This window comes from Gossypium raimondii, chromosome 11 (genome assembly GCF_025698545.1).
Source record: "Gossypium raimondii isolate GPD5lz chromosome 11, ASM2569854v1, whole genome shotgun sequence".
NCBI lineage: Eukaryota > Viridiplantae > Streptophyta > Magnoliopsida > Malvales > Malvaceae > Gossypium > Gossypium raimondii.
Window position 1 is genome coordinate 57,432,174 of NC_068575.1, and position 23,499 is coordinate 57,455,672.

Consider the following 23,499-nt stretch of genomic DNA (forward strand, 5'->3'; position numbering starts at 1 on the left):
TGGTAATTTGTGTTTTATAATGATTTATTAGGTCAAATGGTAGTATTAAAGTTTCGTTGAAAGTTTTTAACATTTTGATAGCTAATTAATTAAAAAGGACTAAATTAAAAAAAATATAAAACTTGTTAATTATAAGAATTAAGTGATTAAATGATTTAATTAATAAATAAGAAAGGATTTAAGGAATAAATAAACCTAAATGAAGAGTTGAGGCGGCATATGAAAGAAAGAAAAATAAAATAAAGCCTTTAATGGTAAAATTGTAATTTTTAGAAAATTAAAATGAAACAAATTGAATTTAAAGTTTTCTAGACAATTCATCTTCTAATTTTCGGCCAAAAACAAGCATAGAAGAGAGCTTAAGCTAGTTTTTCATATTTTTGCTTCATATCAAGATCCCGTAGATATTCGTGAAAAAGGAAAAATAGTAGAATAATTCCTGAACTTTTACAATTACTACAATTCAATCCAGGTAAGTTCGTACAATTAAAAAATTTAATATGTTGTATAAATTGATGAATGGTATTATTTATTTATTCTATTGTTGGAATTGAATTATTGTTGGAATTATAATAATGAATTGGATTTCGGTTTGAATGGAATGCGGGATTTGAGTACATTCGTATTTTGGTGTATGATGATATTGGAATGAGACAACGACATTTTTCCCAAGTAAACCGAGGTTTCGTATTTGTTGTAAACTCTCATGTTTTACTTTCTGTTTAGCTCTTATGAGCTTCTATTGGTGTATTCAGGAAGACTAGCTCTTATGAGCTTCTGTTAACGATGTACTCTTATCTGTAAATAATTCTTAAAATAGAAAAATTTCGGTAAGGTGATTTATCTAATAAATTTGAAAGACATGTTATTCATTTTTTATATTGACTTGAAAACAGTTGTATTTATTAATAGAAGTTATGAATGACAGGAAATTGTCAGTGAATGATAGGGAATTGACATGAATGATTTTATTTATTTGACTTGTTATAGTAGGTTCGATAAGATTTTTGTTTAAACCGTCGAAATTACTAAGTTTCATTAAGCTTATTTGTATTGTTTAATGTCTTTGTAGATTTTCAGAAGGTTGGACGATCGGATCAGCACTCAAGTCACACTATCCAGCTTATCTTGGTAGTTTTTGAAACATTAAATACGGTTTATATGGCATGCATAGGCTTTTGTTCAATTTTGATCAAAATTTAGCTTATGTAAATCTTATGAATAATATTTTGTTTATATAACCAGCATACATATTGGTATGGAATTAAGGTATGAGTGTGATGTTAATATAAGTGATATATATATGTATATAATTGAGTTAAAGTGAACTTTGGTAACTTGGTTAGATAGGTTAATTAGGTAAGTTTGGATACTTGGTTGACATGTTTTAAGTTGTCATATGAGATGCCTAAGGGCATATTGGTTGTAGGTGGTGATAATACATGTTTAAGACATAATTTTAACTTGTGTTGAAAGCCTTGTTATGGCTTGTTGATGTGCAATTTGTTGAGGCTAGGTTGGTGTCAATTTGGGTGAGAAATATGGCTCAGAAAATAACTTATTTTCATCCACACAGGTAGAGACACGGGCATGTGTCTCAGCCGTGAGAGATACACGGCCAGGTGACACGGCCGTGTGTCCCCTATATCTTTTAAAAATGCAAGTCAGTATGCTCACACGGCCTAGCACATGGGCATGTGACTTGGCCGTGTGACCCAAGTCAGAGAGTTACACGGGCTAGGACACGGCCATGTGTCCCTATTTCGAATGCCCACACGGCCTGAGACACGGGTGTGTCTCCTGTGTAACACCCCGACCCGCGTCCGTCACCCGGATTAGAGTTACAAGGCATTACTAAACAAAGCACACATTCGAAAACACATAAAACCCAATTTAAACAAAATGATCATGAACAAAACATTTTTTTTTAAACCAAACTGATCACAAACATGGAAATTAAACCATTTTCGTATGGCTATTTATATTTTATGATCCAAAACTAACCAAAAACAAACTCAAGTCTATACATGCCATAAAATCGAGATCAACTTAACAAAATACCAAAAGAAGTCGATAGTGTGATAGACTATGCTGATGATCCCCGAGCTCGTAACGCGACTCCAAAATCTATAAAACAAATGGACAAAAACAATCAAAGTAAGCTTTTATAGCTTAGTAAGTTTATAGCAAATTAAAAATACATATAAACGAACATATGTATAAACATTATATGCTTATAATCAAGTTACAGACATAATCATTAATTGCATATACTAATTTCTAATATACTTATCATTTGGATTTCATCGAATGCATTTCTATGATCTTTTCAATACATATGTCAAAAGCTTATATTTTTACTTATCAACTTCATGAACCAAATGCACATTTATACTTCTAATCCACATGTGCGAATGCATACATGTATATTCAACAATCTTCATAACAACCAATATATATGTGCCTATTCACTAAACACATAGATCCAAACATTTATATGCTCATCAAATACATATAAATAAATGTTCATATACTTATCCATTATATAACCCAAAATCATTTACATATTTATATATATCAAATGCATATAATCACTTAATTTAACATATTCACCTAAGACTTAACTCGCTAAGCTTATAGCTTTGATTCAGATCACCAAGACTTAGCCTGCTAGGTTTATAACTGATTCAGATCACCGCACTTAGCCTGCTAGACTTATAGCCTGCTTTGGATCACCAAGACTTAGCCTGCTAGACGTAAAGTCTGAAAAATTCACCCAAGATTAAGCACGCTGCTAGGCGCTTAGCCTCAAAATTTCAATTTCACAGATACAAAGATGATTCATCGTACATTTCTTAATAGCAACACATGTTCATAACATTTATGTATAATTCACAACCTCAACTTTATCTCCGAAAATTTGTAATCCATGTTCAAGCATACAAGCATTCACAAATTATACTTTTAATCCAACTCAAGTATTTGTATATGTGTTTATATCTATTCAACCACACACATGCATATGTAAAGTCCATACTTTACATTCATTTCAAAAACTTATATATATACACATAACTATATATTCAACCTCACACATATGCATGAAAATATAGAATTCATACTTTTAATTCCATTCAAAACTTATACATGTATATACATATATATATATTCAAACTTTATATATATAAATATATCATCCATACATTTAATTAAACTCAAGATCTTATACATATTCATATATACATATTCGAACTTCATTTATGCATATATATAACATTCATACTTAACTAATTTCAATTTATATACTTTCAATTATAGCTCATCAAATATACAATAGATATACATATATATTTACATATATTCGAACTTCATTTATGCATATGTATAACATTCATACTTAACTAATTTCAATTCATATATTTTTAATTATAGCTCATCAAATATACAATAGATATACATATATATATATATATATGCTGATTTAATAACATTAAATTGCTAATAGACTTACCTCGGACGATGGAAAATCGAAGTCGGACGATTATTTGACTAATTTGGCTTTTCCCCGATCTAACTCCGATTTCTTTGGTTCTCGATCTAAATATATTCAAAATGAGATAATTTATTTATTAACACATTCAATTTAGTCCAAAAACACATAATTTGGCAAATTACTATTTTGCCCCTAATATTTACACTTTTTGCAATTTACTCCCTATTGCATAAAACACAATTTACACAAAATTTGCCCATACCACACAAGGGTCGAATATTCATGGTTATCATAAAAGTCCACACATTTCATTTATTTCACATTTTAGTCCCCCAAAAATTTAATTTCACAATTTAGCCCTATTTACTCAATTTCACTAAAAATTCAAAGACAAAACATTTTAATCTTTCACCCATCTTTCATATTTCATCATCAACTATCGAAAAGCTCAAACATTCATCAATGGCATATCTCAAAATCACCATCAAATTCTAAAATTAAAGCATGGGTCTTGTAGTACACAAAGCAACTATCTCAAAAACGTAAAAATTATAAAAAAAAACGAAACAAAACTAACCTCAATCAAGCTATGAAAGTGCCAAATTTTAGAAAGCCATTGTTGGGTTCTTCATGCTTAACATTCGGCTAAGAAAATATGAGAACATTCATCTTTTCATCATTTATTTTTAATTATAATGTTTAATTCAACAATTGACTAAATTAACCTTATTATAATAAATATATATAATATATATTAAGGTCAATTATGTCATATGCCACCCACTATCTACTTTATGGTCTTATTGCATCATAAATCCTCCCATTTAAAAAGACATCAACAATTAGGTGCTTTTATAATTAACCCCTAAATTTTCATTTTACGCGATTAAGCCCTTTTATTAAATTGGACGCTTAAACGACGAAATTAAAACACTAAAATTTCACACAATCAAATGCACACAAAATAAACACACAAAATAATATTAAAATATTCTTTTGACTCGGACTTGTGGTCCCGAAACCACTATGTCCGATTAGAGTCGAAATCGGGCTGTTACATCCTGACCGTGTGACCTCTACAGTGTTGAAATTTTTGAATAAATTTAAAAAATTTTATGAGTTTCCGATTTAGTCCCGAGCTTCCCATTATAGTGTTCTTGTAAGCTTCCCGTTAAATACTCTTCGGAGCATCCCGATCGGTTGTGACCCTACATATGTTGTAGGCACACCTCAACTCTTATGAGCATCTCATTATATGGCTCTTCGTGAGCTTCCCGATTAAAGGCTCTTTGTGAGCTTCCCGTTAGTCCTCGCTTGAACTTCCCATTATATGGCTATCTGGTACTTGCCGTTAATTGCTCTTCGGAGCTACCCGTTAATTGCTCTTTGGAGCTACCTATTATAGGCTCATTGTAAGCTTCTCGTTATAGTGCTTGAGAGAGAGCTTTCTGTTTAAGTACTCATAAAAGCACTCCCAGATATGAATTGATGGATTTATAGTATTGTACACTTTACGTGTACTACCCAAGTATCCATTGAGATTTCAAATGATTCAACGGGTGAAATTCTGACATGAGAACATGCGAAATCAAAATGAAACTATTATCTGTATATACATGAAATAATAGGAAACTCGATACCTGATGAGCTTATCCTTATTCTTGTTATTCACATGAAATACATGGCTAACATGTTTGTTGAGGTTATATGTGTTAGGTTAATTGCCAAATTACTTTGGATGTATTACGCATGTTTATTGTATGAGTAAATGAATGGTAAGATAATTTCCCGTTATACGAACTTACTAAGCATTAAGTGCTTACTCAGTTGTATTTTCTTTATTTTATAGTACTCAGAAGCTCGTCAGTTTGGAAGCTTGGCAGAGATCACTCACACTATCCACTGGCCCATTTCGGTACAATTATGAAACTAATTTTGGTTATAATGGCATGTGTAGGTTAACTTGTCCATTGTTGGCATTTTAAATATTTTGGTTGTAACTAGCCATTAGTATGGCTTGTGTTTGGCATATTTTGAAATATGTATATATATGGCCTTAACATGTTTGATGTGTGAAATTGAAATGGTTTAATGATGGTAAGCATATTGATGAATGGATGGAGATAGCATAATTGATAAAGTATGCATATATGTAAATTTAATCAATTAGGTAAGATTGAGTATAGGAATACAAGTGATGAAATATCATGCATAAGACTTGGTTTTGGCTTGGTTTAAATGTCTTGAATTGGTTGGTGAACGTGTTTAAGTGTTTATGTAGGTGGAAGATGAAATTGGGTGAGGAATAAGACTTGGAAATAGCCTTATTTTGTCCATATGGGCAGAGACACGGGCGTGTGTCTCAACCGTGTGCACATGGGCGTGTGTTCTAGTTGTGTGTCTCCTGCATCTTAAAAATTCAAAACAAAATGCTCATGAATTTTCACACGGCCTGGCACACGGGCTTGTGGCTTGGCCATGTGACCCCTGCACTTAAATGTTTTGTAAGTTAGAGAGTTACACGGGTTGGAGACACGGCCGTGTGCCCTACTTCAAATACCACACGACCTAAGACAATGGTGTGTGACCACACGGGCATGTGTCCCCTGCACTTTGGAAAATTTTAAAATTTCGCGAAAAATTCTCTGAGTTTTCGATTTAGTCCCGATTCGATTCTAAAGTGAAATTTGAGCCTCGAAGACTCTAATAAAGAACTTTATGAATAATAGCTGACATGAATGTTAAATAATAATATGAAATGTCTGTATTTAAATTTGTATATTCCGATAATACTCTATAACCCTGTTCCGACGATGGATACAGGTTAGGGGTGTTACATCAGTGGCACCTTAGACTATAGCATTTTATTATCTGAAGATAGTGCTATGTCATTGGTAGGCTACACTGATGCAAATATGGCTTGAAATGTGGATAGTTAAAAGAGCACATCAGGTGGTTACTTCTACCTTAATTCAAACTTAGTTTTCTAATACAACAATAAGCAAAACTCCATCTCACTTTTGATTTTGTGGTTGAAACTATCGCCATAGTTCCAAAACACTATTTTAACTACAATTTTAATTTGCTAAGCAACTCTCTTGATTCTAAAAAAGTTTTTGACAACTGTTAGGATCGACCCGATTAAGCAACAAGTAACAAAAAATAGCAAAATAAATTGAGAAATTGAACACACATAACGTGGAAAAACTCCTCCAAAGAGGATAAAAAACCACGGGCAAAGACAATTTTACTATAATGGCAAAAGAACGAAGAGTACAAAAGATGGAGATAAAAAACTAAACCTCAAAAACAAAAAACCCTCAAAACGTAAACACAAAATTTTCTAAATGTGTTATGAGTTTTAGTATCTAATGGGTGTATTTTCTAAAGTTGTAAAAGAACCTATTTATATGCTAAATTAGTAGGTCAAATAAATTATGCTAATAAATACTAAATATATTATGCTAATAAATACTAAATATTCTAGAAAGAAATATATTTTGTTTAACTTGGCTTGCAAGCAATCTCTTAGAATTTGGGTCACACAACTTTAACAATCTCCACCTTGACACGAATTCTTACAACATCATTTTTGCCAAAGCCCGCCACGGGCCTATCTTGAACTATGCAGGGAATTAACTGAGTCAAATCTGTGCTTAGAAGCTGGAAGAGTTCTAGCTTTCGACCTGTGCACTACCAAATCAAAACTAACCCGGGTCTGGTTTTCACGAACACAGTGCCCTAACTTTTCAAAACCTACATCCAAAATAGAACCTCTCTTCAACGAAACAGTCATACCTTTTTCTCTCCTATGACTAAGTTGCCTCCACTCCAAATGAGTTAACTTCGACTCCGTAACGAACGAGAGACGTTCGATTTCACCAATTACTGTAGAACCTTCCAGAATATAAAGACTACATGTTCTTTTACCTTTTAACAAAATGAGAGCTCCACGAGATACTTTAATGCCGCTCAACTCGATGTTGATTCTGCATCCTTTGAAGTCTAAAATACTCAAGGAGATGAGATTCTTTTATAAATCAGGTACATACCTGACATCTGAAAGTGTCCTAATCATCCCATCATGTATCCTAATTTTAACAGTACCAATACCAATTACCTTACTAGATGAATTGTTTCCCATGCGTACAACTCCACCTTCAACCGAACTATATGTGGATAACCGTTCTCTATTGTGACACATGTGGAAAGAACATACCGAATCTAGGGCCACTCGGACGTGAGCTTGGAGTTATCACTCGTTGGCACTAACAAGAAATCATCACCACTTTTATCAGCCAAATTAGCACTAACTACATCTTCCTCATTACTCTCAGCATCTCTTTTATTTCGCAGTTTATAATAATCTGCTTTGACGTGACCTAACTTTTTATAATAGTGACACATTTTGTCTCGTTTCTTTGATGTTACCAAAATAGAGGCTTGCTTATCTGCCTTGTTATCCAAACCAAACTCATTGTTGAGTTTGTTTCTACTCAACAAATGACCCTTCACATCTTCAAACGAGAGTTTGTCTCTGCCATAAATCAGGGCCTCCTTGAAAAACTTGTATGAATGAAGTAAAGAGTACAATAATAGCATAGCATGATCTTCATCGTCAATATGAACATCAACGTTCTTTAAATCATTTAAAAGAGAAATGAATTGATTGATGTGATCTCTAAGAAACTCATATTCGTTCATGCGAAACGTAAATAGACGTTGTTTCAACACTAAACGATTAGCCAAAGACTTAGTTGCATAAAGAGTTTCTAACCTTTTCCACAAGGCGGATGAGGTCTTCTTCATCAATACCTCCTGCAATACCGTATTCACGAGGCACAACTGGATTGTAGACAATGCCTTTTCATCAAGCTCTTCCCATTTTGTTTGATTTAGATTCTCAGGCTTTTTCTCGGTAACAACCTTTTTCAAGCCGGTTTAAACTAGAATTGTCATCATTCGAACTTGCCATAGATTGAAATTTGTCTCACCATCGAACTTCTCAATATCAAACCTTGTTGCTGTCATCTCTGAACGGGCTAATCTATGAAAATTGAACTCGCTCTGATACCACTTGTTTGGATCGACCGATTAAGCAACAAGTAACAAAAAATAGCGGAATAAATTGAGAAATTGAACACACAAATTTAACGTGGAAAAACCCCTCCAAAGAGGATAAAAAAACACGGGCAAAGACAATTTTACTATAATGGCAAAAGAACGAATAGTACAAAAGATGGAGATAAAAAACTGAACCCCGAAAAACCCGAAAACAAAGAACCCTCAAAACGTAAACACAAAATTCTCTAAATGTGTTATGAGTTCTAATCTCTAATGGGTGTATTTTCTAAGGTTGTAAACGAAACTATTTATAGGCTAAATTAGTAGGTCAAATAAACTATGCTAATCAATGCTAAATATATTATACTAATAAATACTAAATCTTCTAAAAAGAAAATATATTTTGTTTAACTTGACTGGCAAGCAATCTCTTAAAATTTGGGTCACACAACTTTGACAACAACATTGAAGCAAACTCATAGTAAAAATAAATTAAATTGATTAAAAATAATTAAGACACAACTTTTCAGAAAAGAACTATAATAATATATACAAAATATCTCTGAATTTAAATGGTGGTTCAATTAAAGTGTTTACTGAATCATTTTTAGTTGGATAATCTTTTGCTTTAAATAGTCTTTTTTTTTTCTGTGATGCGTAACGATCTAGCTAATTTAACACTTGAGATTTGGATATATGATATTAGATTAGGTACATGAGGCCTAACATCAAAAGTTAAGTTTTAGATTCCATCACCATTCCCGTAATAAAGTTTAAGCTTAGATATTGATTTAAATAATCCTTCCAAGCAAGCTTCATACCAATAGCCATTTCAAAACCAAACTAAGTTTGGAGAAACTTCCTTTTGGCCTTCCTAAAGTGCAACACACTCCACTTTTTCTTTTAATTCTGGCTTAGTTTAATAAACAATAAAAATTGATTTGGAACATAATTATTTTATATAAACCCAGGAAAAAGTACAATAATAAAAATAATTTTATATCAATATTTATAAGTGAAATTGAATAAAAATATAATTGTTAAATAGAAGGGACTAGATCAACTTTAACTAAAATATTTGTATAGGATCCAATCCTTAGGTGGTAAATTATATTAAAAAAAAAAAGGATATTTATGTTACATGAGAAATAAAGCAGTTGACTAGGTGTAGACATTGAATGTTTCATAAAAGTAAGAAGAGAGCATGAAAGCATATGCAAATTCAAGGAAGATGCAATATGTGAGAGAAAGTCTTTATCCAAATGCTAAAATGAGAGCCAGAAGAGGTCATTTTAAGTGTATAATTGTTATACTCGTAGGTACATTTTCTGCCCTGGGAATGGAATTCACGTCATCATAGCTACTCGGGTTGAGGGCATAATTGATATATTTGTGTCCTTAATTTTGTTTATTTTCTATAACTGTAATTCATCCTTAAGCATGTGTCCTAAAACAGATAGCCCACGCATGAGAACTTTTGGATTAAGTCAACTACTATTTATGGAGCTTGATATGAGATAAATAATTGTTTTGTATTTACTTACTTATGATTTTCCTTTTAAAGATAGTTATTTTAAATATTTTTATTATCTTTTATTTTACTATTTTATCCTATCATCTCTATGAAGTTAGGATGAAACTCCTCTCTATCATTTTTCGGTATTTAGAATAATAAATAGTTAATTCGGGTAATTAGTTACATAATTATTTTTGATTCTATAATTAGAACAAGATAGTATAATTTGATTGTGTCAAGTTGTTGAATTATGTTATTAGAGTGCGTAATTTAATTTAAATTTCTTATGCAAGTGGGTTTGATGATTAGAGTTGAGTCTTTTTTAGTTTGCAACTCATTTGATGAATTAAATCTTAAGAGTAGTTCTTAGGATTTTTCGCCTAACAATGGTTAATTGTCTAGTTGTTCTTGCAATTAACTTACAATCTACAAAAAGATTTGTGGTTTGAAGTTATTCTTCGATGGTCGTAACCAGCTAGCTCATCATTGAATAAGGAAATATCTATAAAATGCGATCAATTCCGATATCATGAACATTGCACCTGAGGCTGAAATTTTCAACATATTAATTGGTTCTTATTATTTTGAATTACTGTTATTTTGCATTTTGTTTTCTTTGGTTTATATTTATATTTATGGTTTTTGAAATATTTAAAACCCTTTTTCTTCTTTTTTTTCTCACAAATTACTTACTCATGCTTACAACTAAGTCTTATTCACCACAAATTTAATTCTTTTAATCCAATCTCTGTCAGATTCAATCATACTTCCCTAACTACAAATTTTTTCAACTGAAATTAAAATAGATGGATTCTATGTCCTTGATTTAAAGAGCATTGCTATAACACTTTCAAGAATAACCATCACATTAAGTTTAATTTCATTTTTCTAGATTTATCAACACCCGAGATAATCACTTCCGACTCACACCTTAAATCGGACTTAAGATTAAATTCTACAAGAAGATTACGACAAGAAAAGGGTCCATTCCAAGCCCTTTTCCAACCATAAAGAGCCCTCATCCAAGAAGAACAGGACAAGCAAGACAAAAAGCATTAAAGCTCTACTATAGCATGTCCTTTCCAGCTACCAAACCAAGCAAACTCTCTACACTTCATATGGTGTGAGCCGTCTTCATTGTATTGTTTGATATCCTATGTAACCTCAGTGCTATAACAATAATAATTGATAAAAGATAAGTTCAATAAAACAATATGTGATTTTAAAATTTTCGAATTTAACTGTATTAGTCTCATGCTATTAAGGGAGGGGAGATTGAGTCTAATTGAGAAATTTTGTTTAATTAGTAATATTGAAAATTTTCAACTCTAATTCAAGTTGGGGCTTGAGTAATCAAGGTTTAAATGGATAAATGAGCATAATAATTGAGCTTCTTCTTTTTTAATCTTGAAATCAATTCTAATTTTGAACATGAGCTCACCTTTTAGTCTTAAATTCTAAATTTAATTTGAGTTTAAATTTTTTTATTGCGTTGAATTTAATTTAAATTAGAAGAAGGAGCTAAATTTAAGTATAATATTAACACGTTTTATATTTGTTAACCTAAGTTTATTTTAAAATTATATTTGCTCATATTATTTTTAATATTTTAAAATATTTATTATTTAATAATTTTATATATTTACATTTATTAAAATTATATACAAGCAACTTAAGATTTTTTAAATATGTTTACATTATAGTATTATATATTACTATAGATTTAATTTTTATGTGCTATAAACTATATAATATAATATATTGCAAACATAGAAAACGAGTTGAGCAAGTTGAGCTTGAGACTTAAATGCTTGAGTCTAAACTCGACTCATATTTGAAATGAACTTAATTTTTTTTTGTCTAAACCTATTTTTCGAACATAATATTTTTTATTTAAATTCCACTAAATTTTAGGCAAACCTTTGAATTTAGATGAATTATCTATCTATGAACATGTCTAATTCGAGTACACCCCTAACTCAAAAACACCTGAGAGGCAATGGACCAAACTTGTTTTCTTCCATGTCGAGTGGTATAAAATATAAATACACATAAGATTACAAATAAAATTGTTTATAAGTTGTATTAATTTGGCTGGCTAAAAACTCAATTATTGAATTAAAAATATAAAAAGAATGTTGAAATCCGATTAAATGAGGTGACTAACCTATAAAACATAAAGTGAAAGAAAATAAAAATTTTAATTAATAATGAATAAGTAGCCATTTTGACATGAGAGGGCACACGTGCACCCACGATTAACAACAATAATTGCGCAAAACTCAGCTAAGCCTTGGGCACTGAAAATAATTGTAGAAAGGCAAATATATACACGTTGGTGAGAATCCTTATCACCTGATTTCATGCATTTTCAAGTACATTACACATAAATATATGTATTTAATTATTTTTATTTTTATATGTTTAAGGTAAGTAATGTTTTATTAAAAGATAAAAATATATCTAGAAAAAATTAGTTGTATAACATTATTTTATACTCTTCAATTTTATTATTTTGACCTTTGAAAAATCGATGTAAATAAATTAATTATATTATAAATGTATTAAATAATAATGTTATTTTGAATTTTAAAAGAGAACTTTTATGTCATATTTGAGTAATATTTTTCCTTGGATAGAAATATACCTAAAGTAGTTTTCAACATGAAAGTAGCAGATTATATGCTTCATACTTCTAATTCAACCAGTGTGCAAGTTGAGTTATGTGTTCAATATAAACGACTCATTATGAAACAATATTTGAGCCTAGGGAGATCGTATTTCGTGTTTAATTTTGATCATTTTCTAGTTAAGCTTTAAGGAATCATGGCTTGCATTGTAATGATTCAAGAAATACTAAGAAAATTTTAATATCAATGTCCATAGTCTAATTAAGTGGTAATATATATACAATATAAAGCATCAATTTAATGAAACTTTCAAACAAACCAATATACCTTTTTCTTTTCTTTTTTGTAATTCTTTATATTTTTTTGCTATTTATACGATTTATCACATCTATAATTAAGAGACTTTCCCTAAATGAATTTATATAACAATAAAAATAACGTATTATTTTTAAAAGAAAAAAATAATATTGATTTAACTTTAAATATCAATTTTAATTATTTATATAATTAATACCTCTATAATTCATATATAAAATTTTATAAATAATACATTTATGTAACACAATATAATATGTTATAGTTATATTAATTATGTGTTCATCAATGAACTATAATGGATGATTTATTGATTATATTATTAACAAAAAAATCAAAATCATAATTAAAGTATTTATACAAGCTCTAAAAATTGATATATCATATAAATTAAACATTTTAATATTTTTTGGGTTGAAATTAAGGTGTCCATTTGCTGTTGGTTAAGAAATGTACTTCATTCTCATGGGTAAAATTGAACCCTAAATCTCATGATTAAGGAATAAGGTAAGCAACCACCACACCATATAATTATCAATAATTATCATTTTAACATTTAATTTTATATATGATAAATAAATTATAAATCTATAATTATAGATATAAATAAAATCATCTTTGAGAGAAAAAAAAAACCGCCCAAAACCAACTGTCATGCTGCATTAGTGTTTCCAAGAAGCTGCAAATCCAAAAATAAAAATCTAATAATATATGAAATGATAAATCTAAAAAATGGGGAAATTGTTTGGATTTGGCGCCTCTCTCTCCCAAACTTTATTAAGCCTTTTGATACCTTCCATACAAAATGGCTACTTCAAATGATAAAGTTTTTGGTCTATTATACTAAAGAACTTGACCAGGTACCTTCCACCACCAACACTATGTATGCTTTTTCTTTATTTATTCCTCAATTTCAATGTATCAATCTTTCTTTCTTTTTTCCTTGAGATTCCTTAAAAGAAGGTAGGACAAAACTTTAAAGTTATTAACTTATGATTTTATTCTTTAATGCACTTATTTTTGGTTTTGGTAAAAAACAACGAGAAATTAAAATAATTTAAAATTGAGAATGTGATTTGTAATTTCTTTAAAAAAATCATCTAACTACATACTAATGTATATATTTGAGATAATTAAAATTTGGCTCAAAGTTGAGTATCTTAACGGTTATCTTTAATAGCTATGAAAATAAATAAAATTATTTTATTTTTAGACATGTTAAAGAAAATTCTAACTTAAATCCAAAAATAAATATTTAAATTTTGAATTGAGTTAGAAAATGGAGTTGGTGTTTAACCCAAGTGCAAGGGAACTAAAACTTGCTTAAAAATTGAATACATTTGATTAGAGATAAGAGTGAATGGTTTTGGCATTTTCCTTTTGGTTTTTAATTATTTTTATATGCTATGTTAGATTGGACGATAATATTTAAAAGAATGGGGTTCAGAATTTGAAAACTTTAGTGACTCTCATCAGGTCCAAGTGAAACCATTAAAACAGGAGGGAATGTGGTAAATAGGTGTTGGTTAGGAGAAGAGCATTGGAAATTGGTGAAGATTTGGGGCTGTCTGGATTCATAATATATAAATAGTAAAAAGGAAAAGCAAGGCCAGGCCAAGCACTTTGATGCTTCCTTCAATTGTCTCGCTTTATATTTGATATTTTAAGTATTTGGTCATATCGATATTTAATTATCTTCCCATTAATAGAAAGAACATTTCTAAGAATGGTAGCTTGAGTTTGGCTAGTCTAATCATTTTCGGAGACGCCAATGGCCATAGTAGAAGGCGCTAAGCTAACCTTCCTTTGCTTCTTTGAGATCTTTATGGGAGCAGGGTTAGCCATCTTGCACTGCTCAGGAGCTTGGGTAGGTACATCTGCAATTATTTGAAGGTGGTCAATTCAGACCATACCTTAATTTTGGTTTAAGACTCTACTAAGAAGGTAATTATGAGATGAAAGATTTGTTACATGCTCTTTTTAATTTATAAATACCGCCTCTTTCAAGAGAGGAAAAAATACAAGTCAAGACAAAGTATCGACATTGTACTAAAATATGATCTCAAATGTAAATCATCTCTGCTTTAATGACTCTATGCACCCTTTACGGTGTGATCCACTATCATCATATTGTTCTACATTTAGTGTAACTTAATAATTATAACAAATTCAAAATAATTGAATCATATCCAACAAAATAAAATCACTAATTGACACAAAAAAATCTTCTATCATATGTGTAGTTCATACATATCCTTTCGAACATTTGTAGTTTTGATTGAAACATGGCTCTCCAAGTGTCTTAAATTCTCAGTTTGCTAACATTGTAAGACACTAATGCATTGTTCATCTCCAAATTACATCATTGTTTCCCCACATTGTCAATGGCGGTTTGGGATTTTGGTTCTGAAATTCTTTGTCCAAAATTTTATTCCACCATATTCGTTAATTACATCAGTTTACAGTTAACTCTTCATTCCATATCAAAAAATTGTTAAAAAGATGGGAATGTTTGAAAGTTGTATTCTTTGAAACTCTTCATCTTCCAAGTCCAACAATATGATGATCAGACTTTCACGATATGAACCTTTCTAATGGATTGATCCCTTGAAGTAAAAGCTTGTACTTGTACGGTTAATGTTTTCTGAATTCATGTTGCTCAACTTAGCCTTTTTTACTTGTCTCCCACCGTGTAAACTTCAACACGAGGCTAAGATAATAATTTGCCCTCTCAAAGTCTCTTGCATATTTCAGAATTTGGATAGCTTTGTGTTGATAGTTTTGGAGATTATATCCGAATCAAAGGGCTAAATAATAACATGGTAAATGCTAACTTATTTCGACAACTCAGATTTAATAGGAGAATAATATTGAGAAGGGATGGTATGAAATTATAATTCCACATCATTCTTATCCCTTTCCAATGATAAGTCAGATTTTTTCTCCTGATCTTTAGCATCTTTAGTTGGATTTGAAATTTTTCAGGAGGAAAAAGTCGAGAATCAGTAGGAAAATTTTGAGTTGTCATGCTCCTATTAGAAAGGGATAGTGATAACGTGGAATCACAGTTTTATACAACTTTTTCTCTAAATTACATATAACACCATAATCTCCAGAATTTGAGTCTAAAACATAAGGCATTGCAATGGAATACAACTTGTAAAGCATATTCCGAGTACTTGCCAAAGAAACCTAAAGACAAATCTACATTGGCAATAGAGGAATCGTTTTTAGAAATAATTGAGAAGGAAGCTTTCGGTTTTGATCGTTCATCGATCAAGTGTTTGGAGAAGATAACTTTCTTGTGACAGTAATCTGATTGGTTATGAAGTAGTGGTTAAAGAGAGCATTCTATAATTTAATGAAAAGAAATTGGATCTGAAGATATATCGCTTAATCTATATGAATATTATATATATAAATTTGCAGTTGATTTCCATAGGAAGGTTAAAAGAATTTCTTAAAGATATAGAAGTAATTAGCAAGAAATGAAGAGATTTTTATTTTTTATTTCTTTCTTTTGACTAAGTTGCAAAAGAAAAAAAAAATCTCAAATGACTATGAAATTAATGTGGTAAATCTTAAAAATAATGTTGTAGTTCATATTAGTGCCTTCAACAATTTACAACATCAACAAACAGCTAATGAAAAGTTGATCCCTTATGACTTTTATCTCTGTTTTCATCATAAACTGCTTATATTATTCATTCGGATCCGTCTAACCTTCTCAACAGGTACTCCACTTGGACTTCCTTCGTCAATGGCATGATCCAGTCCCCGTACAAGTCGGCTACCAAGCTTGGGTTTATTTTGTAAACCGGATCACCATCCTTCATGTTCATATTATCCGGCACTACTTGTCCGTAAGTTCTAGCTTTCATTTCTACTCTTTTCTTGATCGATTCTTCCACAGACGGATATGTGAGCAACTTCATCAGCCAATCCCTGTCCTGCAAAAAAAAAAAATTTAAGAACAACTAATGAGAACACAATTCAATAAAGGTTTCAATGAACTGTTCTTTAAATGAAATTGATAAATAATACCTGTTCTCTTATTGCAGCTCGATAAGCATCCGGATATGCCTGGTATTTACATTCTGCCACAAATTTTCCGTAATGCATTCTCTTCGAAAGAGCCTGCAGTCACACATAAATGTTAAGCATCCAGCGGTTCCCAGAACATCAAGTTGTTGGAGTACAATAACCAGTTCGATGGAAGAACTAATCGGAAAAACAGGTAAATACACATGACATGAAAACCTTATTTGACCAACAAAGCACATACATTCGAGAATCAGCCTCAAAATTGGATAACATAGTCATCAATGGTTCACACTTAAAGAAATACAAATGGAGTAAATTCCCACAGTAAGACCTGAGTTTGTGTTGCTCTGAGTCTTCATTTTTCTTGAAGTATCTATGTCCATCACCCGATACATATCTGGGCATGGATATGAGGATATGATCTCCAATGACTCAAAATATATGGAAATCTTTGAAAAAAGTTAATACCGACGTCAGACAAATACATTAATTAGTTACTAAAGATCAACTCTCCATGATTTAGTGCCCAATATAAACCAAGAAGACTAGTTTTGCGGGTGGATTAATATACAATTTGCTGTCAATTTCAAGCAATGAAAAAAGAGCAATGCTACGAAACTCCCCGAGTCGGAGCATATGTTATTGGCAGTTAGAAAGTCTTGATCCCACCTCATCCTTTGAAAACAAGACTGATAGACATAATGCCGAGTCAGTCACCATTTTAGACACAGGGATGTAAGGTGCCATATTACGGACATGTGAACAAGTGAGCAGAAACTGAAATGGAAATGCATGCGAAACTTGTCTTAAAATATTTACCTGCAAACACACAGTGTCACAAACGGCAGTAGATCCACAATTCCCATCATCTCCTGCCTTTACTAATCTGGGAATAAGATTTCTGAAGTACATTTGCCACACTTTTGGATTTATATTTATTGAATCAGCAGCGGGATGTAGTACCTGTTTGATTGTCAGAAAAAAAAAGGCTCCAGTAAGAAGTTAAAAACTTAGCAGTCGCCGCATAAAATTCTGAGTGTCCAAAAATGTATAAATATTATGGACAATAATGTTGTGCAAATAGGATAAAAGAGAGTAAATTATTGTACTAAAAAAATTACACTAGGTTCAATTTCTAAGAAAAAAATTACACTAGGTTCGATTTCTAAGAAAAAAAACACTAGGTTCGAATCTCCCTCCAATGTAATTTAATAGCCCAAACACTACTGAATATATTTCACTGCAAAAGATACAAGTAAAAGTTTACAAACAGAAAGAGGAAAAGATTGTTTTGGGATTGTACTATTTCAATAAATCTCCACCTTAGTAAATTTTCTTATCTTCAATCTCCTTGCAAAATAACATTTGATAGTGCCTTCAAAATTCAAACTTCAAGATTTAACATTGATCAAGTCCAAACATGGTATATCTGAAGGATTCTCAATGATTGAAATTTTCTGGATCTTTACTTCACCTTCCAGAATCTCTCATACAAGATAATATCAGACATCAATGTGCTTCGTCTTTGCATGATAAACTTGATTCTTTGCTAATTGAATAGCACTCTGACTATCGCAATGCACTTTAACATATTTCTGATTAATTTCCAGTTCACCAAGCAACCCTTGAAGCCAAATTGCATCTTTTACGGCATCTGTGATTTCCATATACTTCGCTTCTATCGTAGATAAGGCAACTGTTGACTATAAAGTAGACTTCCAACTAACTAGTGCATTTGCAAGAGTAAACACATAACCAGTAGTTGACCATCGTTTGTCCAGATCACCAGCATAATCTGGATTAATAATATATTACAAAATCCATTGTATTATGGATATATTGCAAAATCTATTTCACAGCTTCCTAATGCTACTTTCCTGGATCATGTATATATTCTCGTTCTGTATCATTCTTTAGCGACATAGAGACATTAACCTTGAAATGATGAGCAAGAGGAGTGCTAACAGGTTTTGACTTTTCAATCATGCCAAAACGCTTTAATAATTTTCTCGGACATTGTTTCTGAGTCAAACAAAGCCTCTTCAAGCTTCTATCTCATTATAATAAATAGGACGATAGCATTACTCAGCATAAGAATTTAAATGTTGTATTCTCATGATGGCAAGAGGAGCATCATTCATCACCAAAATGATGGTTGGAGTCTACAAAGACCCTCCAAAAATGGAAAATCTTTTAAAAAAATTTAAACATACTCATGTTGAACATGTATTCATATCAGACATACACTGTGTCACCCAAGTTTGAGTAACATAGATGATAAGTGTTATAGAGAAGAACTCCCTAGTCTTTCAAGAGGGTACCTTAAACTGATTTCCTAGCGAAAGACTACGTTTTTCCATGAATTGTCATTTTACCCTGTCAAATATGAATCTAAGACAGACCTCAACATATTCCAACCCCTTTACAGCTAGAGTGATGGCAGTAACAAATACTTAAAAGTTCAAATAAAACACAGAATACTTCATGTATTAGCGAGAATTTGGACGTATGGAGCAATGAACAAAAGTCCAAGGCCACTGCAAAAGAACGAAAAAAGTAATGCCTACCATCCGGTCCTATTATTTTACCTGTGGATATTGCAAAGGTGGCAACAAGGGCTCAGGTAATTCATCAGGGAAGAAAGGATGCTCATCCGGGCTCCTGTACCTGCCAATCTAACATGCAATTAAAGGGTTTATGAGAAAAGCAACGTGGATTTTGCTACTCGTATCTCCTTTCTCCCTATGATTATTGAGTATAAATACCTTGGCATGAAGCTTTTCGCTTTCTCTAAGCATATACTCAACTAAGGAGCCATGGAACCCATCCATTGAAAAGGCATCAGGGTCATATGTATCCTTATTATAACAATATTGAGCTCTCTCTAGAAGGCTAAATATAATGCTGTCCTCTTGTCGAATTAACGAGTACCTCACTGCCTCGAGGGTCAAGTTCTCGCTCTTATCCACCCTTGGCTTGATTCTTGTTGATCTAAAGAGATGTTACCATAACTTTAAGTTATCAAAAACCTTCATCAAATGTCAAAAAGAAATCAGCTACTGCACCATGGAAACACCAACGGATTAAAAAAAGATTCAGGAAGTGTTTTCCACAATGTTGGCCAGAGCACTCAAATTGGAGCTCTCCAGAAGGGGGAAAAAGTAATTGATTCAGTAGTGACATGATAAAGGTATAAAATCCATTCCAAAATAAATTTTAAAAAATTCAGTGAGAAAAAAGGAATTCAGACATTAATCAGCCAGGAAAACATTTTCTTGCCAAACATCAGAATAACAATTAAATTACAAGATTCCAGGAATCCTAACAATGGAATTATAAACAACTGAAGCATTGAAACAAACGCAATTATAAAGTAAGGTCAGCGAAGTCCACAGTCAAGCACAACTAAAGCAAAAGAACAGAGAAAAAAAATAAAGAACGATTAAATTTTCAACAACCAAAAATCTGAATTGGAGTTTTGAACAAAAGAAGAGGCAAAAGGGAGGATAGTTTTATACCCAATAGAGTTGGTGGAAGCATGAAGAGATTGAATGGCTGTCTTTGACAACCTTGCAGAGCAATGGAGCTTAAAGATGGGAAATTCCCTGGTTTGTGAAGTTAAAGGAAAACTGGGTCTCGAAAGTTTGGTGGTTCCGTTAACAGAAAACGAAGCTGGAGAAGAAGAAGCTATGAACAACTTAGCTTCCATTGATGCTACACAGAAAGACCTTTTCCAAAGAAATAGAAACACTAAAGAATGCAAAAGTTTGAAGCTTTGAAACAATGAATCACTGCGAATATTGAAAAAAGACGAAGGATATGTATATGTGAATAATTAAAAAAAAAAAGGTAAAAAGGACTGGTTCGCGGGTTCCTTGTGGTAGGTGAATTAGGTGGTGGAAACTGAAAACAGAAAACAGAGGTTGGTGGAGTATGAGAAACCAATAAAAATTTTGAAACTTCAAAACAATGAATCGCTGAGAAAGTTGAAAAAAATAAAAAGGATATGAATACGAAAAGAAATTCAAATAAAAAAATTATAAAAAAAGGAAAAAAGACCTGCTTCGCGGGTTCCTTGTGGTGGTGGTGGAGATGGTGATTGGTGGATGAGAATCCACTAAAAAAATAAAAGCTTCTTTAATATAAACAATAGATTGCCTGTGCATTAAAGGAATTTTTGCTTCATTCCTAAAAGTAAAACAGAGAGTCGTCTGAAACTAAAATTACTTGACTTAATGGTCCCCTGTTAGTATGGTCCCAAGCTTCTCACTTTTCAGTGTTAAAAAAATGCTTTAAACTTGTTGAAACTAAGTTATTTATTTATTTACTTTTCAAATTTAAACATTCAAATCAATAGGTTAATTTTTTATTAAATTTATGGGATTGGTATTTTAAATTTAAAAATTACTTGATAAATAATCTTAAATATGTAAATGTGAATTTTAAAAAACATTTATTCCAATTTATCATGATAAAATGTTTTTTTATAATAGTATCTTTACGAGTGTAATTGAAATAATTAAAATATCAACTATTTAGACTAGTTAATAAGATTATAAAATATATGGACCAAATTATGTCAACATTTAAAGTATATGAATTAAATCTAAGTTTTACCATAGTATAGTGGCCAAAAAATGAAATTATCTTATAATATAAAATAAAGTAAGGCAAACTCAATAGATGTGTATCTCTAACACCCTCTTATGACATTGTTACATCAATAACGATGCTAGTTGTTTATGAAAATTGAATCAAATTAAAATGTCATACATTAAATCAAAGTTGATAGTTAATTTTATATATTTTTAAGTTTGAAATAATGACATGCCGACTTCTTTCTGGAACTCAAAACAGATAGAAGAATGGTTTCCCGAGTAGCTAAAATACATACAACGCTGATAAGGCCATCGAAATGGAATATGCACTGTAAATCATATTCTAAGGATTCGTCATAGAAACCTAAGTACTAGTAGAAGAAGTTGTTTTTGATCGTTCACCAATGAAGTATTTGTGATAACAATGGCGGTGTTTTGATCCAATTGCATGGTTATGAAGTTGTTGCAGTTAAAAAGAGTATCCTATTGTTACCTATTTGACTTAAAACGTGGTTGGTAAATCATTAAGAATAAAACAACTTTCCGTAATTATTATTTTTTTCAAATCAAAATTGAAGATATAATTTTCCTCTTTCTTATGGCAATAAACCGAAGCTGTTGTCTCTGGTTCATACTATATAACACTTTCTATGATAGTCCAATTTTGATTTTAGCATATCGAATTTAAATTTGTTGAGTTATTCTAAGTTGTTTTTTAAAGAAATAATCATCAACCTAATATCGCAAATCTTGCTATATATTTTTAACAGGAAAAGAATTTGGGTGTTCGGTAAATTGAATTTTGAACTTTTTAGTTGATTTGGATACAAATGGAGGATTAGGTAGTCAAATTTTCTAATTGTAGTGTTTGGTGAATGGAGGTTTATAAGAGCTTACTGAGTTAAAACCTTCAAAACAAAAAATGCTGGGCATGAACAACTTTTCTCAACAGCTGATTGAGAATAAGATATGTGAAATAACATATCTGACCATACTTACCCAAAAATTATTCCATTTGCCACATGCTCTCAAACTGCCAAGATATCAATGACCTTCATTCTCCTATTTTTACTTTCATCTCAAAGTCTAAAGTAAATCTTTAAAAAAAAAAATCCTCCACCGTGAATCTACAAAAATCAACATTGCCACGAGAAATTTTCAATTGAGCCCATGTATCCTTAAATATTTATGTACTCTAATTTATTTGCAATTTAATTGTAACAGCCCAATTTTTAGTAGTGTCAAAGCAGTGATTTGAGATCACTAAATCCGATGAAAAAGTTAGAAAAAAAATTATTAATTAATAATTATAAGTTAAGCGTAATTTTAGAAATATTTTTGAATTAGTGATTTTGTGATTTACAATAAATTATTAGGTAAATTGGGTCGAAAATGAGGTATCGAGACCTCAATATTATAATATGAGCCGTAAATATTTTTATAAATATTTACGAGTGTCATTAGGGTAGTATTAAAATTTCATTAAGAACTTTTAATGTTTTGATGGTTAATTGATTAAAAGGACTAAATTATAATAGGTGTAAAAGTTAAATAATAGATTAAAGAAAAGTTAAAAGGACTAAATAAGTAAATATGCCAAGTCCCATAAATGAGGCGGCATATGCATGATAAAATTGAGATTTTTTTAAGTATATTATTATTTTATTATATTGTAAATTATATTAATTATATTATATTATTATATTTCAAATAAACAAAATTGTTGATAAATGTATGGTGTATATGATGACATGTGGAAAAATGAAATACATACATATTAGTAATGATTACATATTTCCTTATTATTTAAGTAAGTAATATTATATTATTATTTTATTT

General features: G+C 31.0%; 1 protein-coding gene across 2 annotated transcripts; it reads right to left on the minus strand.

Annotated features, from left to right (window-relative positions):
* Nucleotides 1-16,496: 16,496 nt before the first annotated feature.
* LOC105802482 (chorismate mutase 1, chloroplastic) lies at nt 16,497-21,277 on the minus strand. 2 transcript variants are annotated; one of them, XM_012634154.2, is made up of 6 exons: nt 21,122-21,277; nt 19,828-20,053; nt 19,651-19,737; nt 17,882-18,025; nt 17,063-17,155; nt 16,497-16,968 (listed from the first exon to the last, which is right to left on the minus strand). In XM_012634154.2, the coding sequence occupies exons 1-6, from the start codon at nt 21,226-21,228 to the stop codon at nt 16,723-16,725; spliced, it is 903 nt and encodes a 300-aa protein (XP_012489608.1). In that variant the 5' UTR covers nt 21,229-21,277; the 3' UTR covers nt 16,497-16,722. The 2 variants fall into 2 exon arrangements, with proteins under 2 accessions (XP_012489608.1, XP_012489606.1); XM_012634152.2 differs by lacking the exon at nt 21,122-21,277 and adding an exon at nt 20,581-21,065.
* Between the last annotated feature and the right edge of the window lie 2,222 nt (nt 21,278-23,499).

Coding starts and splice junctions, on each gene's coding strand:
- LOC105802482 (XM_012634152.2), bottom strand. CDS start 20,771: ATGGAAGCTAAGTTGTTCATAGCTTCTTCTTCTCCAGCTTCGTTTTCT. Junction 19,738..19,827: donor GCGAAAAGCTTCATGCCAAG/GTATTTATACTC, acceptor ATTGCATGTTAG/ATTGGCAGGTACAGGAGCCC. Junction 18,026..19,650: donor CACCTTTGCAATATCCACAG/GTAAAATAATAG, acceptor ACAATCAAACAG/GTACTACATCCCGCTGCTGA.